At 34.2% G+C, this 22485-nt stretch overlaps 1 protein-coding gene across 17 annotated transcripts in view; it reads right to left on the reverse strand.

Moving 5' to 3' along the window:
- The window catches only part of Znf280d (zinc finger protein 280D), a 104255-nt gene that overhangs the window by 56960 nt on the left and 24810 nt on the right, over window positions 1-22485 (reverse strand). For 10 of the 17 annotated variants that reach the window (XM_074066020.1, XM_020177623.2, XM_074066016.1 and 7 more), the window contains 6 exons: window positions 20205-20270; window positions 19965-20104; window positions 14431-14548; window positions 11212-11382; window positions 10961-11061; window positions 840-1054 (listed from right to left, as the gene is read on the reverse strand). In XM_074066020.1, coding sequence (XP_073922121.1) covers window positions 840-1054; window positions 10961-11061; window positions 11212-11382; window positions 14431-14548; window positions 19965-20104; window positions 20205-20270 — 811 coding nt within the window. Of the gene's footprint in view, window positions 1-839; window positions 1055-10960; window positions 11062-11211; window positions 11383-12636; window positions 12737-12983; window positions 13098-14430; window positions 20105-20204; window positions 20271-22485 lie in introns of those variants that run through there. The other 7 variants (XM_074066018.1, XM_074066021.1, XM_074066022.1 and 4 more) reach the window with 7 other exon arrangements.

Raw genomic sequence — 22485 nt, forward strand, 5'->3', positions numbered from 1 at the left:
CATGTCTCCTGGAACTGATATATCGCTAAAAACAAATGATTTTCCCACAAGATATATGTTCCAAAAATTTTAATCATGAATTAAAAGATTTGATTAAATAAGATTAGTATGGAAGAAATCAACCTGGACACTTCTGAAAAAGTGTTTCTTCTTAAAACATGAAGAAAAATAAAATTCAAAGATAGCTAGAAAATGAAAAATACCTAACAAAAATTCCTGAAGCACTAGCATTACTAAGAGAAAAATGAAGTTCATTTGATCTTAACTTAAAATAAACTATCCTTTTTCTTTGTTTTGTTTTTTTTTAATGATACTAAGGTTTGAACTCAGGGCCTCACACCTGCTAGGCAGGTACTCTACCACTTGCGCTACTCCACCAACCCTTTTTTGTGTTGGGTATTTTCAAGATAGGCTCTTACAAACTATTTGCCCAGACTGGCTTTGAACCACGATCTTCCTGATCATTGCCTCCTGAGTAGCTAGGAATATAGGTGTGAGCCACCGGAGCCCAGCTTTGTTTAAAAAAAATAAATAATTTTTTTGGCGGTACTGGGGCTTGAACAAAGGGTCTACGTGCCTGCTAGGCAAGTGCTCTACTACTTGAGCCATTCCTCCAGCCCCAACTTTGTCCTTTCTAATGCTATGTAAAAATTAATAAGTAAATAAACAGACCCGGGAGTCAAAATTCTAAAAGCAAAAGCTTTTCAGAAAGAAAATATGCCTTTCTTCTTTGTATAAAGTGCTAAAATTGCTTAAACAGCCCAGAAAAATGTAAGATAAAAAAACATTTATATCTGTAGTACTTCAATTTTCAAATAGAAATAAAAATATTTACATACCTAATGTTATTTTTCAGAATTTTCAAGCAACTGAAGCATTTAAAGGTTGTATGAGTCTTCTGTTCTTCCTGGACATCTCCTTCATGTTTTCCATAATAAAAGTCATTTACTAACATAATCAATTTTCCTTTCTCTGAGTCAACCACTTGAGTTGCATTTGAAATTTCTGTTTTACCGAATCCCAAAACCTCATTTATCATGTCCGGACAACAATACTGGGAAGAGAAAAAAACAGATGCCTTATTTAAAAAATAATATAAATATAGCAACAAAATGATTATGTGTTTACAACTAAGACCAGATCATATAAAACTATGCTTGGTAATATATATGGAATATTAGTCACCAAAAATTTGTGGTACAAATACATATCCTAAAAAATTTAAATAAACAAACTTTAACACATGAAAAAAAGTTTTCAAAACGAGATGAAAAACCTTAAAACCAGGACTTGTCTACAGATTTAATAACTTGCAATTCATGTTTTCAGATGTACATATTTATTTGTATTTGTACATCTGAAATAATAACTTGTTACCTCACCAAAAATAGTAGAGGAAGGAAATGTAGTTTTATATACTTCAATTTGTACATTCAATTATCAAATGATATACAAAATTTCCTAAAGCCTGATTAGAACTAGACTTTGAACATAGCTAATGTGTCATTTCCCAAACTGAAGGTACTAAAAAATTTATAGGACACAAAAAGAAAGGTACCAGTTACATCTTGAAATATAGAATGCTTAAATATATACCCCTCATAAGTAAAATCATAGTGTCTCACAAACTGGTTCTGATATAGAATACTTTCACACATGAGCTTTTAAAAAATAAGCTATAATTCATTTATTCTACATAATTTCAATTATAGGGTTTCTCTAGGACAGTTTTTCTTAGAGGGTAAAAGCCCAGAAAAAAGACCTGCATTAGAAAACCCAGAAGTGCTTGTTACAATGCTAATTTACAGGCCCTGTTTCAGACCACCCAAACCACAATGTCCAGTGGCAGAGCCTAGGATGCTGTATTTTTTAACAAGCAATCTAGATAATCCTTTTATAACTTAAATGTTTCTTAAATGTTTTGTTTATTAAATCAGCACCAGCATATGATTTGAAAATCTAAACACAACTGGTCCATTTCTACAACAATGTCTCCTTCCTGTTCCCATATATGAAACATCTATGATCACTGGTGAAATACCCTGTATTGCATGGTAGGCTGTATTGCCTTGGATCCAAGACCCACCCACAACATTTCCTTCAAGGATGCATATACTTACTATGTTTCACTTGTCAATTTTTAAATATAACAAAAGGAAAAACACGCCCCAAATCCAAGATAGATCCAAAGACAGGGAAAAAACTGAATAAAATGGGCCTACAAAAAAAGTGTCATACGGCTGATAGAGTGGCTTAAGCAGAAACAGCATCTGTCTAGCAAGTGTGAGGCCATGAATTCAAACCCCAGTGCCACAAAAAAAAAAAAAAAAACCCAAAAGTCCTAACTAACTTGCACTTAGGTATTGAGGTTACATTCCTAAGCAAAATTAGGATAAATATATTAATTCTCTAATATGATATAATAGCATGTAGCCTTCCACTCAGATGAAATTACAGTTGAAAAGGAACCACAACAAAAAAAGAGAGATAAGAAAGATTTTGCTATTTGTATTTGTAGATTCTTCTCAAGATACACTTAACATTGAAGAGCTCAAACTTAGGGAAATAAGACTAATTCTAAAGAGTTTTACAAGACTAATCTAAGTAAGGCTACTTTTTAACTTGAAGGGTAAATGAGGAAAAGCATGATCTACTGGTGCTACTAGAGAAATTACTTCAACTTTATATGTTACTGCTAATGATATGTATCAGTAGTGAAATTATGATAGACGTCTCTCCCCTTATTATAGCCTTGCTATGGGGAAGACCTCAAATAACAATGGGGAAAACTTAAAATGCACAAAAATTATATAACACAGAACAGCTTCACTAGTTAGGAATGGGGATAAACTCATGCCCCAAACACTAGATCTGGCTTTCAACAGAAGTCTGAGTCATACTTGGCATTTGATTTTTTTTCCCCAAAATCCACAAAACAATCTAAATAATCTATGGTAGAATGTGCTGCATGGTTTATATTCTCCAGAAATGTCTAATGTGCTATTGATGAAACTTAAAGTTTAAGATACACATAAATAATGATAAACATAATAGATAATCAATTAATTTCTGCTTGTTCTGTTTTCTTTCTCTTATTTTACAGAAAGACAGGGTCAATTTTTTTAAGAAAAAAAAAACAGAAGTATTGTTCATGTACCTTTTGAACAATGTTTCAGATCCCTTGGAAAAAGAGCTAAAATAAACAGACAACCAAAAATGAACAAGGTATAAGGTAGGGGAATTTGGTCATTGAGAGGAAAGCAAAATACCTGACAGAAAATAACAAAAGACAAGAAAGGAACTTGAGAAATGAGAACTAAGCTTAGATTTAGGTTTTATACAAGGACAGGAAGCTATGGAGGGTACGACTGGTCTATGATCCACAATTAACTGTTAGTGTAGCCCTAAAACCCAACGCCATATACTGCATTTTAACAAATATCAGATACCATCAATCACCATTCTCGTTTGCTTTCCTCCCAGTACCTAGACGATGTTCTATCACTTTGCTAGTGCTCTAAAAATTTATAAGTTTTATAGCAAAGAAAGTGGGATGATATTTTTATTTTTTAAATTTTTGAGTCAGAATCTTAGTATGCTGCCTAAGCTGACCTTGAACTTGCAAACCTCTGGCCCATTCTTCCAAGTGGCTGGCATTATAGGCACATGCCACTGTACCAGACTAGGGATTCTATCTTTAAATAGTAAAACTGGACTTCTCACACAAACACCTATATAACACTGCCAGCAACAAATACTGACCACTTTTCCTATTTGATTCCACAAAGTTCATCTCCATTAAAATTAAGAGCCAGCTAAAATCCATAGGTACAATAATTATGAAAGCACTACTGAAAGCAGCCAAGATTAGGAAAAGACATGCAGTTGGAAACAGATCAGAGAAGTCAAGAGCACCCAAAGGTAACAGATCTCAAGAATTATCAGTAAAGGGGCTGAGAATATAACTCAGTGGTAGAGTGCTTGCCCAGCACATATAAGACCCCTGGGTTCAATCCTCATCACCACCAGTAAATAAATTTTTTAAACTTTACAACAAGAAAAAGAGAAAGTGTCAGTGAAAATATACATGCTGAGGTGAAAGACATAACTTGACGTGCAAAGCTATCCCCTTTGGTGCAGCAGAAGTGCCACAGCCCTAATTTGATACAGAGAAGCTGAAAAAGCAATCTATGTACACAGTCCGACATTCAAGTAACACTTGCAGGAAGCCTTCTGTAAGGCTGCCTGCGAAATGGTCTTTGCAACCTGTGCTTCCTCCCTACAGGAACACTACACAAAAACACCTGGCCCAAGAAAATCCAACGTGTTCAACATGATAGCACTTACATCTAAACACAACACATAAATAAAAATACTTCAATAAAAAAGGAGGAAAATAGCAGGGAAATATAAATTCTAACAAAAACATCAGAAGCATGTTACCATGGAGCACATACACATAAAAAGTGCCAAAGTTTTGTCACAAATTTTAAATTTTACTGAAGCAACTGTTTTTATTTGGAAGACCACAGAAACAAGAAGAGATTGGGAAAAAAAGAAGTCGCAAGCAAAGGGGAAAAAGAAAAAATATAAAACCAGAGATATGAACTAGAGATGACAGCAATGGTGAGCAGGCACTGCAAAATAAAGAACACAGAGGCAAGTAACAAGAGAAACACTATTTTGTTTGTTGCTGGAGGTCCTGGGGTTTGAACCCATAACCTCTTGAGCCACATCCCCAGCCTTTTTTGCTTTTATTTGCTTTTCAGATATGGTCTGGTGCTTTTGCCAGACTTGTCTCAGATGCGCTCCTCCTATCTCTTCTACCAGCTGAGTAGCTGGGATTATAAGCATGAAGCACTATGCCAGGCTTGTTTCTTGAGATAGAGTCTTGCTAACTTTTTGCCCATGCTGGCCTTGAACCAAGATCCTCCTATCTCTACCTCTGCAAGTAGAAAAGCAAATAAAATTTTAAAAGGGGTCAAAACGAAAATAACAAATGTGCCAGGCAAATTCATTTCGGACAGGAGATTGTAGGGAATATTTAAAAATACAATGCAAACAATGCTGAAACAAAGGTTGAAAGAACATGTATGCCGTAGAAGACTGAACCAAATTCCTAACACAAAGTTGTATCATTGTAAAATTAATAGTCTTCAAAAATAAAAAATCCTCTGGACAGCCATGCAAAAAGATCAAATTGCTCACAAAGAGCAAAATAATTCCAGCTTGTTTCAGATTCCTCAACAGCAACATTTAACACATTTAATCAAAGAGGGAGCAACACCAACGTGATCCTCAAGTGGAGTCCAACATACTGGTTTTTGTTTGTTTGTTTTGGGGGCTCCTGGAATTTGAACTCAGGGCCTTGCATACCTCCAACCTTTATGCTGATGGTTATTTTTCACACCGGGTCTTGCCTTTTGCCCGGAGCCACCTCAGACAGGACCCTCCTACCTATAGCTTCCCACGCACTTGGGATGACATCAGCATGCCACCAAACCCTGGTTACTTTGATGAGTTGGGGTCTGGCTAACTTTTCATCTGTGCTTACCTCAAATTGTGATCTTCCTGATCACCACCTCCCAAACAGCTGGGATTACAAATGTGAGTCACCACACCAGGCCTCCAACTTATTTTATACCTAGTCAAACTGTCTTTCAAGAATAGACTGTAGCCAAACTGTAGTATTATATTTTCTGCTAATGGAAAAACGACACAATCAACACCCAAAAACCAGGAGGGGCAAAAGGACAATGAATTTGGGGTCAGAAAGTTCATAGATGCTCTCACATATGCTAGCAGCACATCAAGGAACACCATTTGGTGCTACCAAAGTCATATGTCTAAATATTTTAACAGCAAAGGTAGACACTGATGACAACACTGACTAAAACCAGGCAGGAGAGGATAAGGGAAGTCAACTACAGGTGGGTTAAGAGTAAGAAGTTGAAGCCAGGCATGTCGGCACATGCCTTGGAGCCCAGCACTTGGGTGTTTGAGACATGAGGATCATGAGTTCAAAGGCCAGCCTGGCCTACATAGCAAAACCCTATTTCAAAAAACAAAAATCAAGTGCTAGAAGTATGGCTCAAGTGTAGAGGTGTATGCCCAGCAAGTGTGAAGTTCTGACTTCAAATTGCCCAAAAGAGAATAACTAATGTAAAAACAAACCAAAAGCAAAAGCCTTGACTTCATAATCTTCCACGTCAGTCTCCTGAGTGCTAAAATCACAGGCATGTGCCACTATGCCCAGCTTGTTACTTAATCTTAACGGAAAGTATAGGACTGGGGATATAGCTTAGTGGGAGAGTCTTTGCCAAGCACTCCTGAGGCCCTAGCCTCGATCCCTAGCAGCACACCAAAAGACAGAGAAACAGAGACTAATAGAGGGTTAGGGACTACTAGAGCTATATAACATTAAAATTATACAGCTAAGCAGAACAGAACTGTAACTTAAAATCCAAACTACATACTTTAAAAAAAAGTATTAACAAAATAAATTGTGACAAACTAAAAGCAAAGAAAGCTATTGGATCAATGAACATAAACCGGCCGGGCGCCAGTGGCTCACACCTATGATCCTAGATATTCAGAGGCAGAGATCAGGAGGGTCATGGTTCAAAGCCAGCCCAGGAAAGTAGCTCTTGAGACCCTGTCTTGAAAAGACCCAATACAAAAAAGGGCTGGTGGAGTGGCTCAGGTGGTAGAGTTCCTGTCTAGCAAGTGTGAGGCCCTGAGTTCAAACCCCAGTGTCATCATTAAAAAAAAAAAAAGTGCCCTATATTAAAGAGAATATTAGCAACAAAAGATAAGGATTGGATGTGGTATCTATAGATCAAATAGACTAAACCTAAGCGAAGAAAAGGAAATGGGAAAAGGTTGATCAACGGGTACTAAGTTACAGCCAGACAGGAGCACAAGTTCCGGGAACCTCTACTGCTCAGTAGGTGACTGCAGAAAACAATAATGTGCTACATATTTCAAAAAGCCAGAAGCAGGCTGGGCATGGTGGTGCACACCTATAACCCCAGCACTTATAAAGCTGGAGCAGGAGGACCTCAAGTTAGTTAGAGCCTAGCCTGGGCTGTATAGTGAGACACTATCTCAAAACAAAAGAAAACAAAACAAAGCTAGATGTTTTTCAGGTGTTTACTTGTGGAGAGCGAAGTATGTGAAGCCTATTATGAGAACTTGACATGAGCACAGCCATGTCAAATAATCTGCAGGCTGGGATCGGCACAGCCCCCAGCTGCAGAAGGGAGCAAGACCAAAATGCAGCACAGCTGCTTGACGTAAGAACAAGGATGTTTACACCATGACCTTCAGACAGGAACAGTACAAGCAGAAAGTAGCGATAGCAGGGTCCTTCTGTCCCCGATGACTACAAGGTCACGCCACCCAGAGAACTGTTGCCCTGCTAACTTCGCTATCCCACTTTCTTGTTTGCCGCTGTATATGATAAACTTGCTGGAGGTGGTTGAGGCTGTTGTGTGTTCCACCAGAGCACCCAGCCCACCCGATTCCAGCTTTTTGCATGTTTGTCTCTTGTCCTTTCTCAATCTCCCATCACTCCCAGTTAGGTTCCAAAGACAAGCTTGTGCAAGTCACGAGAGTTTGCCATAAAGAAATTATAAATCTTGACGAGACAGACATGTTTAACCTGACTTAAACATTTTTACAATGTATGCATGTATCAAAACATCACATGGGTGAGCACTGGTGGCTCATACCTGTAATCCTAACTACTTGGGAGGCTGAGATTGGGAGGATCATGGTTCAAGGTCAACCCAGGCAAATAGAACATGAGACCCCATTTCCAAAATAACCACAGTAAAAATGGATTGGAGATGTGGCTAAAGTGGTAGAGTGCTTGCTGTGCTTGTGCAAAGCCCTGAGTTCAAACCACCATCCCACCAAGAAAAAAACAAAATCATGTGGTACCCATTAGTATGTACTTTGTTCCTCTGTACCAATTAAAAAGAAACTTAAATTTAAAAATAAAATTATAATAAATACATTAGAACAGACTGTGACAGGCACATAATTCAATTATTGGCTTTATTGTATCTCACGGTCAAACCTGACATAACAGTAACATTGATGTTTGATTTGGCTGATTTTGTTCATAGTGAGATCCTATCTTACAAAAAGAACTAGGTGGATTTGAAAAGTTTACATTATAAAGAATTATAAATATCTCAGCTATAATAAAGTAAAAAAAAATCTAAAAATCACATTTGAAAATTGTTACCTACAATTCTGAACTTAAATGTTCATAAAAGTAAAAAAAGAATTTAATTAACAAACTAATTCTGGTTTATAACTACAAACTTCCATGCCTTAAAAGTGAATATACCTATTTGTAAGTTTCTACATAATACTGGAGAAAATCACTCATACTTTTCAAAACGGAAAATGATCCAGTGTTTGTGAGAACTTGGCCTGCACCAATAGAAACTACATGCAGAATGCAGTTATGCCAACCAACTGGCAATGCAGCAATAGGAAAAGTGTCTACCTCAAAGAGCTTTCTAGAGATTAAACTCAATAATGGGTAAGGCTTAATTTTGTGTCTTACACATAATCTGTTAATAAACTGTTCTTATTATTATAGGAAATTTGACTACTTCAAATATTTTTCCATTCAAAGAAAACATTATCTCTATTATATAGTCAACTTCAATTTACTTATAACAGAAAAAAATCATTCAAGAATGATCTAAAAGTCACATTATTTTCAAATGGAAATTGTCATTATAATATTAAAATGTGATATATTAAAATGTGTAAGCTAGAAAATAAAAAGACCCACCATTTTTCATTTTCTTTAAATTTTTACTTGTTTCATTTAATTTCTGAGACAAGGTCTCACTATGCAGCCCAGGCTGGCCTCAAACTTATGACCCTCCTCTCTCTGCCAACCTCATGTGGAGATTATAGGTCTATACCTACCAAATCTGGTTCAATTTTTTTGAATGGCTCATAATATTTGTATATTTGTATGAGGTACAATGTGATGTTTTGATTCATATTTACAATAGGTAATGACCAAATAAAAGTAACTAACATACACATCACCTTAAATTTTAGCATTTCTTTATAATGGATAAATCCAAAATCCTCTAAGTACTTTGAAATATGCAATGCATTACTGTTAATTATATTCATCCTACTGTGCCACAGAACACAATCTCTTACTCTTCCTATCTCACTGTGACACTGTACTTGTTGACCAACCTCTCTCCATCTCCCAAGTTTCTGGTAACTGCTAATGAATTAAACTTCATTGAGATTAACTTTGTTAGATTCCATGAATTGAGATCAAGCAGTGTTTGCTTTTCTTGACCCCATAGTTTTAAATTTTCATTTTCTAAATTGATGTCTATGCTCTGAGATTTCTTTATATAGAAAAAGATATATTGTTCACATTATATTCAACTTGGTTTATTAATATGTCTTAAACATCATCACATATCATTACGTACTATAGAGATACCTTCCTTTCACAAAATGTTGCAGTTTTCTCTGATACTTTGGTTACTCCCATACAAGTAGTTATAAATAATGCTGTAACACATAAAAGTCACACTTGGGACAACAGTTGCCAGCCTCTTCAACTGCAGAAGTATATATAATATGCTACAATTTGTATACAAAATAGAGAAACAAAAGAACATTTATGTTTATCTGTACATGCAAAAGAAAATCAGGGAGGACATAAGAATTATTTTCTTTGACAGCCATACTAGGAACCAGGTAAATAAGAGTTAGGGGTAAGATTCTTCATATGTATCCCTTCCCTGTGTAAGCTGTTTAACTTGAAATATATGACTGACTATATTACCTAGCCAAAAAATTACAGGTAAATAAAGAACACAGCCTCCCCCTTTTTCTTCTCTCCAGCTATAATGCCAAATATAAAAACATTACATGTCTCATCCAAACACTACACAGAAGAGGAAAACTGAAAGCACATTTACAGGACAATTTTCATATTAAGACCAAAGCACAAAGTACAATTACCAGAGGCTATACTCTGGGAGCTGCAAGAAGTGGTAGACAAAAAAAAGTTGAGTACATGAATAAAGAGTCCGCATTAGAAAATTTTAAAAAGCTCCCCTTACTTATTCTACTTTTTTGTAAATTTGTCAATCTCTGAAATAGCAAGCAAGAGCTCTTCCTAAATTAATTCTTGCCACTGAACCCTTCTCCTTCCTTCTTTTCCTTATATAATCTATACTACCATTTCCTTATCTCCTTTATCCCTTCCTGCCATTTATAGTAGGCATGAAAAGGGCACAGGCTATCTTTATACAGACACAGCAGAATCTTATATCTAATATTTTAAGGAAAGTGTTACCTAAACCTCATAATTCATTACAACTTTGAAAATTTCTTAAAATCTAAATCAAGAGCCCCATACAACCAATAAAAATTTCAAATTAATTTATAACAATTATACTAACTATATTCTGGACTGTGTCAAAACAATTATTTCAAATAAAATTCTTCATTGTTTGGAGGTTATATTTGAGTATTAATTAAAATCTAAAACTCAAGATTTTCATTATATAATGTGAAATGCACATGTTAGCATACACAAAAAATAGTTTTTAACCTATTAAAAAGGTTGTATATAATAAAATGTCTTTTAAATTTGAAGGACAGTATGATCTAGCAAATAAAATACTAATTGATACATTATTTTGTTAAAAAAAATCAATGAACATACAATATAAATACATGAACCTAACTTTTAAATCTTATGATTCAGAAGGAATTTAGTCTTATATAATCATTGTGAATGTAAAATTTTCCCTAAGTTATATGGAAATACCCAATATGATAATATTTCTTATTTGAATTATCAGGACAAACCATTATTTACTGTAAACCACCATTACTATTTTTAGTGATATGTAAACTTTTTAAAAATTAAATTTTGAAAGACATCTACCTTCATGTGATTTTTCAGAGGATCCAAAAGATTGAAATGAATATTGCACTTTGGACAAGCCCTTGGAAAAGTTATTCCATCTTTAGATGAGGTATTTGCACCTAAAATAAATTCAGAACACTTATGATTCAAAAGTCATACTTTTTATCTTAAATAATGACTAATAAAGTCTTTAAGTTTACAACAACTTCCAAAATTTATGTACAAATACTGTATCAATTTCTTTCTTATATGCCAAATTTCACATTTACCTTTTGATGGCATAGCCTGGGGAGATGTCAGTGAAGGAGATTTAACTAATGGGAATACAGCCGAGGAATTTGTTCCAGAAACATTTTCACTGGGCTTAGGCTTTTTTGGATTAACACTGTTTACTTCAGAAGCAGAAGGACGTTTTGATAAAAACAAACTTTCATTCATACCTAGAATGATTTACATAATGGGAATTTGAAAATACTTTAGAATACTGCTTACAACTAGGTAAAAATACTTTGGAAGTAAATTACAGATAATATAATTGAATTATATCACACTAATAATGATAATAAAAATTGAATGGCACAAATACACAGAGTGTAAAGAAACAGCATATTTATTATCAATTATATTTAGTCAAATAATTTACAAAATAATCTTTCTATGAAAGTTCTAAATATGTTTCAAAATAAAAAAATACGTAAGCAGCTATTATAAAAGCCAGACCCATATAACCCAAGGAAAAAAAATTTAAGGCACCAAATATTCTGAAATTAGTTTTTACAAATGAATTGTCTCTAGATAATTAAGTACATTCATTCATAAAAAACAAAATCATATTAATTTTTATTTGTTCCAAAAGTTTAGAGACCCTTATGATGCATTTTTATTTAACAACTTAAAATGTCTACTGTAATGTAAGCCCTTTTCCCACCTAACACACTCAAGAGTGGTCTCCAGCATGGCTTTAGATGGAATTACCCATTGACTGCTAGGCATAAAGTGGAAACAGCTACTCTAGTAATATTTTACTCATTCATGTGAAACGGCACATAATGGAAGTACATAAGGATTTTCATACAACCTTACCCACATCTTAGTAGGTTCATTTTAGAGAATATACTGGGCATGTCTAATAGAAAAACTTTTCCATTTCAGTTATTAGCCTTTTGCATAAGTTTTTGTTTACATAAAGATTTCATTCCTAAAAATACTTTTCCATTTGAAAACTATTACTTTAAGGTTAAAGGATTTTAGCCTTATTTGGGGCATTAGCAGGAGAACTGGTGATATTTAGGTGATAACCAGGCAAGGTTCTTTTTGAAAATTACACACAATGTACGTTGCACAAAGGATTCTCAAACTGCACATTACACTTTAATAACCCCAACTATACATTAGAAGTAGAAATGATAAATACTAGAAATATTCCAGGCATTTAAGTCAGACAACCTAAGTTCAAATCTAGACTCTGTCACTCTCCAGCTTATGTATTCTTAGCTCATTTAACTTCTCTGGACCTCAGTTTCTTCTTTTGTAAAATTAGGATAAACAATGTAATGTACTTAAAGCACCTCAACAAAATATCTGGAACACAGAAAGCCTTCAGTAATAAATGACAGCTATTACCATTACTAATTTTGCATCTTTAGAGGGGAAAAGATTCACTATTGAAATAATCAGTTTTTAATAACGCATACCTGCCAGGAAAATACTAGTTAGCTTCTCTGTCTCATTCTTTGTGATAACATAAAAATGATTCTCCCCCATCCTCAAAGCACTTGATTGTAAACAGATAGACTGCAGGTACATGGAAAAGAGTACATAATCACATCTGCATTCTTGTGAGATGTTTAGATTATTTGAAAAACCAACGAGTACTGGAATTTTGAATTAAGCAACTGATTATGAAACAGACTGGATGGTGAAATCAGATTGCTTTAAGGTAAGAACTTAACATAAAAACTTCAACATTAAATAATGTCATTTTTTTAAATTCTAAAACTTTAACTTATCTCTGTTCTGTTAGGCTTGTGCTGTTCCTTACCCTCCAACAGCTGTATTTCTGCCAGTGAAAATCCTATTCTCATTCATGATCAAACTCAAATCCATCTTCTCCAAACTTCCATCATCTCCTTACAGCAGTCTATCAATCATGCTACTGAACAATAGCACACCTATTATTCATAATTACCATGCATAACAACTGTTTGTTGTCAAGTCCTTTAAACATTATCAATACATTTTCACATTTCACTTATCTGGGCATCAAAAACATCCTGTGTAAAGCAGAGCAAGAATTAAAATTATATCTCCAAATGGCTGCTTCCAGTTATAGAGAATGAATGCATTATTCAAGAAAAATGGTTATCTCCATCTTTAAAAAATATAAGAAAACTGAAGGGAAAAGTGGTAAGCGGACTTGATAAAGACTGAAAATTCTTTTGAAGCTCAAGCTTACATCTTCCAAATGATCCTATTTAATGCGCAGGCTAAAGGTTCACACTCTCTATAGTAGAAAACATAGGAAAGTAGGAGACATTATTTGTCCTTTGTTCTAAGAAGTTTCAAGAATTGACTTTTTCTATGAATAAAGTCTGCTTTCTAAAAGCAGATTTAATACAATTTTTTTTCTCCCTGTTTCTTTTGATTCTTATCTAGTTTATTAATGAGATGTTAGTAAACTGAGTATGTAAGTGACTCTCAGAGAAGTGAATATCAAATGAAGTATTATTTGGAAAAAGAAATCTCAAGTACTAGTGTATTACTATGAAAAAAATTGGAGGAGGGTTTGGTAAATTCTCTGTATTTAGTTTAGTAAATATTTTTTTAAAATCATGTACATCTCTATTTAATCAAATATTTGAAATTCATCAAAATTGCCAGTGTGTAAGAATTAACTCCTTGATTACAGGGAATTTTCAGTAAGACAAAATTCCTTCACAGTATAAAAATGTATTTTAGGTTAATGAAGAACATTATTATCGTATACACTTATTTTCTTCAGTAAGCAAGTTCCACTACTTTTTTAAAGGGCATTTACTGAGTACTATCTAAGTACAATTTCTTTATTACAGACACTTTACAATAACACTTTAAAATTATACTTAACTATCATACTGCAATCACTTACTGGGAAAGAAACTAACCTAATTAAGAATTCAACTATATCCATACACTTTTTCACACAAAAGGCCATAAAAATGATTTTTTCAACAGCATATTCAGGGTATTTGATGGCTTCGTTAACTCACAGAAAAAGGTTTTTTTTTTTTTTTTTTTTAAAAAGGTTGGCTCCAAGGTTCAATACAGTTTAGCCACGACTTTTATAAAACCATCCAAAAAACTAATTAAAAAACAATTAACACCAGTCTATGTTACTACATATGAAAACCTTCACCTGAAGATATGGGTTTCAAAGCAGAAAGTCAATTCCATATGCGTATAGAACAAATTGTTCTTTATTAGTTTAAGGAAGAAGTACTAAGACAAACCTGATACAGAAAGTGCTGGTCTTCCTTGGTAATGTGATAATGCTGTGTCCTGAGTCAAGTCAAACAGTAACTCTGAAGAATTATTTGATACAACTCGTGAAGAGTTTGTTATGTAACCCTGTAAAAATATTCCAAAGGAAGAATATTATATTTATCCAACATTGTTACATTTGTTACATTATGTTGTTTCATAAACTTTTATAAAGACAAATTTAATTGTAAACTAGTAAGTGCAATCTTTGATGATTCAATCTTTAATAAGTTAAAACACAAAGATAATTACTAATTTGCCAAAATTATCATCTACCAAAATTGAAAACAAGCTAATGGAGCTAGTTTATCCTTTTTTTTTTTTTTTTTGGTGGTAAAGGGGTCTGAACTCAGGGCCCACACTTGCTACACAGGCACTCTCCTACTGAGGCACTCCATCAGCCCTTTTTTGTGTTGGGTATTTTTGAGATGGGTTCTCACTTTTTTTTTACGCAGGCTGACCTTGAACTGCAATCCTACTGATCTCTGACTCTCTCCCTAGTAGCTAGGATTCAGGAGTAAGCCACCGGCACCCAGTGAGCTAGTTTGTTCTTGATTAACCAACAAAAACTAGTCACCTAATTTGGAGAGCAAATTCTAACCCAACTTTTTCAAGAAAAAGGAAACATAAATCCACTTTTTAAGACTGATACATGTTGAGGAATTCTAAAAATGTGGTGCCACCATTAAGAAGCAAAAGAACTCAGCAAAATCTCTGGGCATAAATAGAGGAGAAAAATAGAAAATGCATTGCTATAAATACGAAAATTAAAAATTCCACATCCACAATATCAGGACAAACTGGGAATCAATCTGTGATATTGTGTATCAGCATTAAGGATAAATATGTCACATGACAGGAATTATGGAACCACTTTCCTTGGGAAAATTTATAAGCTATGGGTCAGAAAGAGAAAGAAAATTCCCCTTACTCTTCTAATCATCCCACAGAAATCTGTGCTAGGCCAGGTAATTTCCCATCTCATAAGGCAAATATGAAAGCAACCTGGCCAACAGGGTAAAGAAATTGAGAATGCCAGGAAGACAAGTTTTAGCATAGAAGCTAATTTATAAGAATGATTTCAGCCAGTGACTCAGCTCCTAGAGACCTGGAGCTCAAAAGAGTTGTTAGCCCTTCTATCAAGGGAAAGGGTAGTCCAAGCTAGCTGGAAGATCTCAAGAGAAGAGGGGTGAAAAGTATGAAATGAACCATAATGTGGTCAACAGTAAAGCAGTGTAAATCTGTATGGAAGTATATACATATTTAGTATAAAAATCATAAAAAGCATGGTCAATTTAATTTGGGGATATATGCTCCAGGACTATTATACATTAAATAAACACATACACATGTATACTCCAATACTATTTATAAGAATCGTCATTGTGAAGACTAAGCTTTTCATGTCAAAATATATAGCAATCAAGTTCAACAATGCTTAAAACTCAAAACTGAAAAGACAGCTAGAAAAATAGCCATAGGATATAAACTCAAAGCAACACACAAATGATATGCCTTTTTTCCAACTTAGAAGACAAAACTGAGTTGGCATTGTTTAAAAATGGTAACAACTACTACAAAATAGTCAACCAGCCACTATTTTTGTTTGTTTGTTTGTTTTTGGTGGGACCAAGGTTTAAACTTGAGGCTTCACACTTACAAAGCAGGTACTCTACCTTTTGAGTCAACCCCTCAGTCCATTTTGCTCTGGTTATTTTGGAGATGGGGGTTTCTCAAACTATTTTCCCTAGCTGGCCTTGGACCACCAGCCTCCTGATTTTAGACTCCCAAGTAGCTAGGATTACAGACATGAATCACCAGCACCCAGCTAGCTATTACTCTTAAAAGTGTCAAGAAAGAACATTATTCAACAAATAACTGGTTAAAATAATTCTCCAAAAGAGAATTTTAATGTCTTATAAGACAGTACAGAAGGATGATAAATATAATTAAAGAGCAGGCACTTTACAGGAATTTAGAAGATTTGCAAGTTTAACTATATGACCCTGGACAAGAAACTACTTAACTTCAGGTTATTCACCTCTCAAAATGAGAGGTACATATGTTAAATGTACTTGCTCTACAAAGTAACTGAATTATATCAAGTAGCTATCACAGCAGTATTGATATTATTCACTGTTCTATAAATAGGTAAACAAGTGTAGGTGTGATTGAGAAAGCTCCCAACACAACACCACTTGCTACTTATGGAACTGAAATTAGAAACAGTTGTGAATGATTATAAAGCTCATGCCCCAAATTATGTCACAATGAGTTTGTGACAATAGTCACAATCTCATCACTACCTGAAAAACATGTTTAGATACAAAGATAGTCCATGGAAAAGTAACACAAACACACACACAAAAACAGGACATAAGATGGAAAATTATTAATCATAAATCATTAGACACATCATTTCCAAATCCCACCCAAACCAAATGGCAAGACTACTCTTTTCCTAGAAGGAAAAGAGAACCACTAGCTGAGGTGCTTTGATTTAAAAACTATGCCACAGAAATAAAACATTTTGAGTCAGAACTGGCCCTACTTTCTAGCTTTTAAAACAACAGATACCATACCTTGCTGTGTTCCTCACCACCCCCGCGACGTGTCCAGTGTTGGAAGAGATTTTTATCTATCCAACTACATTAATCAACCTCTCTCCTTCTAGTCTCCAACCCCCACGCCTGCAACTGTCAAATAGCTTATGACAAACATGAGAAAACCACTAGGTTAATTTGATTCCAACTAATCAAAGAATTTTTACATTCTCGTAGCTTTCTGCCTGACTTCAGGAACATCTATTACATTTTAAAAACATTATAAATAACTTTTGGAACTTTAAAGGATCCAAGATAGAGACGCAGTGGTTTCTCTTATTGTTCTGTCTAAAGAGCAAGCATTTCAGAAAATCTTATTACTCTTTTTCTAAGGCAGTGGTACCCCTAACTCATTGGCTCCAAATCTTTTTACACATTTAAAAATTAGTAAATCCAAGAGTTTTTGTTTATGTTGATTCCATCTATTAATATTTACCATGCTAGAAATTAAAACAGAAAAATTTTAAATACTTATTTATTTTTACATGAGAGTAAAACCATTACAGATCGACATAACACTTTTATAAAAAAATGACTTGCAAACACATAAAAATGTGAAGAGTGGCATTATTTTACATTTTTTAAAATTTCTTTAATCTGCTTTTGCTTTCAACATGTTATTTTGGTTGAAGAATATAAAGAAAACTTGGCCTTATGACAATACATAACTGAGAAAAGGAGTATTTAATAGTACTTTAAGACACTTATGGATATAGTACTTTGATCGTATTCCAAAACTCATCAGTTGGTACTTTCTTTAAGGTTATCACAGTATAAAATGTGAAACTCTGTGAACTTTTTGTACTCTGTTCCATTAAAATCACTGGTCTATGTTAGAATTTAAATGGATCTTTTACCCACACACCATTTTGTACCATATACATTGGTTATTTATAAATATTGGTTTCCTTGAGTTATTTCAACTATTAACACTGTTCATTATATAGTGTCAAAAAATCATTTATTAATACTACCACCATCAGAAAAGACTTGCCAAGATCAGGCTGGCAGACTAAAGTTTTCAAAAATCCTAATTTTTACTTGAAAGTTCAAATTTTATCACTGGCAAGAATACTGCTACCAGTTGTTTTTCTTGAAGTGCCAGGTGCATTTTGTTCAATTTTGAGGAAATGTTTGCCAAATTCAAGATTGAGTAACTGTGTGTGGCAGATAAGACTCTAAAGCCTCCACGATCTCTACCTCCTGATACTTGTATCATGTGTGATTCCCTTCCTCTGAGTGTGGGGAGGAACTCTAACTTGCTTCTACCAGTAGAATATGACAAAGGTGAAAGTAGATACATGATTTTATGTGCATTATTATATTACTTAAAACAGTAATGACATTGCTAAGGACTCTCCTTTGCAGCTTTGAGGATGCAAACAGCCAGGATGAGAAGACCCACCTGGCAAGGAGTGAGCCAAAATCCAGAAAAATACCGAGATTCTCAGTCTGACATTCCGTAAGGAACTAAATTCTACTAACAAGCAAATGAACTTGGAAGCAGACAAGTTCCCAGTAGTGCTTCAGGTAAGAATGCAACTTCAGGGATGGCATTTTGAAGGCAGCTTTGTCAAACCCTAAGGCAGTGGACCCAGCTAAGATATGATCTGACTCCTGACCCACAGAAACTATAAGATTGTGAGATAATCAGTGTGTGTTAAGTCATATAAATTTGTGATAATAGTGATACAAAGAAATAAATAATACTCCATGGTTTGTCACTTACTCAAGTAAAAATGGCATTCAGTTTTTTAAAAAGCAGGTAGTTTAGTTCACAATCAATCATACAGTGCCTTTCCTCAAGAAAACCATCATACTTTCATCATACAGAATATTTGAAATCACACATCCTTAAGGGTAGAGTTAACAAAATTAATGACATTAATTGATGTCTAGTAGTTAAATTGTTGTTTAGTACATTTTTAATACTTCATCAAGGAGTTGGGTATAACTGGAGTTTTTTACTGTTGAGTGCATGGTGGATGACTAATACAAAAACTACTAGTATAGGTTGGTGCCCGTCTTGATTCACATAAGGCATCAGCAGCTTACTCACCATTGCTTCTGCATCATCAATGCAAATGGCACCACAGTGGAAAAGGCAAACCGGGTCTTTGATTATGATGACAGCAGGGCTGACTCCCAAACCCTGAGAGTCCTAGAGAACCCCCAGGGACTGCAGACCATCCTTTGAAAATCGTTGAATTAAGGCAATACTTACATTTTTTAAAAAGTATACATTCATACATAACATACATGTATATATGTGTGCATACACATATAAACTATGGATAGCCTAAACTGAATCCAAGATTCATCATCTGCCAGCTATGTTGTCTTGAATGAATCACTTAACTTCTGTAAGTCTCAGTTTTCCCAACTACAAAATTGGGATAATAATATTTAAGAATTAAATGAATTAATTTATGGCATTAAGCACAAATCCTTATATAAATGTAACAGTCAATAATGATAACTACTGCATTATATATAATTATATATTACTTTTTACTAAGGTTTTTGAAGCTGAACTATGAAGCTGTTTTCAGAATAAAAAACTATGATGGCTGCTCAATAATTTTCACAATTTGAAACACCAGGCCCAGTTTGCATTATTTTTCCATTATGCAATATTCATTAATGATAATACTTTTATGCATATTTTGACAACATAATTTTTAATACTTTATCTATTAAATTTAAGAATATTCCCTTATATACTATTGGGGTGGGTACTTTCATTAAGCTATCATAAAGATGGTGACATTTTCTGATGCTGATTCCACTTCACTCAATGTCTGCCATCATAGTCAAGTATTTTAACTGCACACTACTGATACTGATAAATAATATCCAATGCATCCCTGAGCTGACTGTGTAGTTTCAGAAACACTTACAGGTTTAGAAAAAGGCGGAACAATAACAGAGCTATCTGGAGATCTAGATTCAGGATGAAAATTTGCTGGCAAGGCAGTCACTGGATTTGACGTTGGGTTCGTGTAGTGTTGACTTGTAGGCTTGAATGCAGCACTAACACCTGTATTTTAAAATTACACAATATGTTGAATATATTTCTATATAACAAGTGTTGTCAAAATATTTCACTTTAAAATTAAAATAGTACAGTAATACTGTACCTCGACTGAGTGCACCATTCTTTATCCCCCTTGAATATGAGCTGGGGTTGACTCTGTTCAAAATATCTATAAAAATTAAAATTATTTTTAAATTGGATGAAATGTATACTAAGATTGAAATCATAAACTGAAAACAAACAAATTTAAGAATACAGTTAATTTTAAGTACATACATCTTTATCTGCAAAGGAAACCAAAGAAACAAGATTATCAGCCTTGACTATTCTAAAGAATAAGCAGCCGATCTCATTCTAACTAAAAATCTGATTGCATACAGGTGAAAACATTCTGCATGGCAAAGATCAGAATTTACACAATAAAAATCTCCCCCAAATATATTTATACATAACCTATAACTGAAGGACATACTTTTCTTTTAATGGTGACAAGGTTATAAATACACATGGGTTCTATGACTCAACCTTCATATTCCATTCTCACCTCTAACAGCCCTGAAGTTTCATTATGGAGAATCTCTGTGGATTATCTATCATTTTTAAGTTGTGAAGAGGAAACTATCAGAAGTTACGGACTGAATTAAACCTACAATTCACCAGACTTTAAGATGTTTCAAATCTATCATTACATCAGAAGTTAATCTAAGCCTGACAGACACTTGAGGACCATTTGAATTCTGTAACTTCTATTTTATTCAGTAATCTAATTAAAATGTGATGCCAGGCGCCGGGTGGCTCATGCCTATAATCCTTGCTACTCCAGAAGCAGAGATCAGGAGGATCAAGGTTTGAAACCAGCCCAGGCAAACAGTTCACGAGACTCTTATCTCAAAAAAACCCATCACAAAAGAAGAGTTGGTGGAGTGGCTCAAGGTGGAGGCCCTGAGTTCAAATCCCAGTACCAAAATAAATAAATAAATAAATAAACCCCTAAACTTTGGAAGAGTGAGGATTTGTTTAAATTTGCTCGTTAGGAGAAAATTAAAGAATACACCAAAGTTCGCAAAAAATTTCCTTTTATTCTTCATAGAAGAAAAGAACTAGATCTCACTAAATAACTCTATATAGTAAAGCGTCCCATAAAAGTTCAGTTACTTTCTGATAATGTCAATGCAGTGCTCTATAATTAAACACTATGGAAATTTTAGTGGAGAAAAATCTGCTCAAACAATTTGTCATTGTTTTCACTCAGAAACTCAAGATTCGATATTTACTCAAAACATCAAAGAACTATTGCTATAGTATTTTTAGTGGTAGGAATCTTTAAAATACAAGTTTTACTCTTCTGACAGTTTTATATACATATTTAATTCATATTCCATGTTAAAATATCACATATATTGTACATAAAACCACAATAAAGTCATTTAAATTCATCTTAAATGCTTAGAAAAAAAATTCTATTGGATTCAATTTTTTTGAAGGAATTATTTTAAAGCAATATACACTGTTCTAGTTGAATACTATTAACAGTCAAAAAAAAGCAAAAGAATGACAAGGGAACAAAAAAACCACAAAAACTAGTCACCAAATTCATTTTAAAAGCCAAACAGCATTCCATGAGAGATTACCAATCTGCCATAGCAAATGGTATTGAAATTTCAATTGGTTAAATGATTCTCCCTCTGCTAAGACTGAATAAAAATGTTATTCCAAGTTTATAGGCATGTTGGGAGTGTGGCTCAAGTGCACCTACCTAGCAAGTGTGAGGCCCTGAGTTGAAATCCCAGTTACCATCAAGTTTATAGGCAAGAAAAGCAAGAATTAGGGTTTCAAGAAATTTTTAAATAGGCTCTTACACCTTTAAGCACTGCCATAGCAAGAAACACTAATGTACTAGATAGATTACAGTTTTTGGTAGGTTCTTCTGGCTTAAAGCAAACAAACGTAAACAGAAAAGAATCTTTTCTCTTCTTCCTTGAAATTTGTACACTGTTTCTCTGCATTTTAGACATTTTTGATAGATGTTTTAACAAGCACAGGTATCTGTGCCTTAACAATATAATAATCTCAAGTCCAATTAGTCTAACTGAAAGTTAATAATCCAGAGGTTGTTCTGCAAGAAAGCCAAAAGGATTTAAATTTACTAGTTGCTATATCATCAAGTATGGTGGCTATATACAATGTCCCTCTATTTACATGAATGAGTTATTGATGAATGAGTCACGAAAGAGTTACTGAAAGATGGATATGGTCAAAGCTATAATGCACTAATTACACAGGCTACAGACTGTGTGATCATTCACTGTGCATTCATTTTGCAGTCATGTATGATGGCACTGCAATGAAGCCTGGTTGTGAGAACTTTCATCTGGAACTAACAC

Source organism: Castor canadensis, chromosome 2 (assembly GCF_047511655.1).
Source record: "Castor canadensis chromosome 2, mCasCan1.hap1v2, whole genome shotgun sequence".
In the NCBI taxonomy this organism is placed as follows: domain Eukaryota; kingdom Metazoa; phylum Chordata; class Mammalia; order Rodentia; family Castoridae; genus Castor; species Castor canadensis.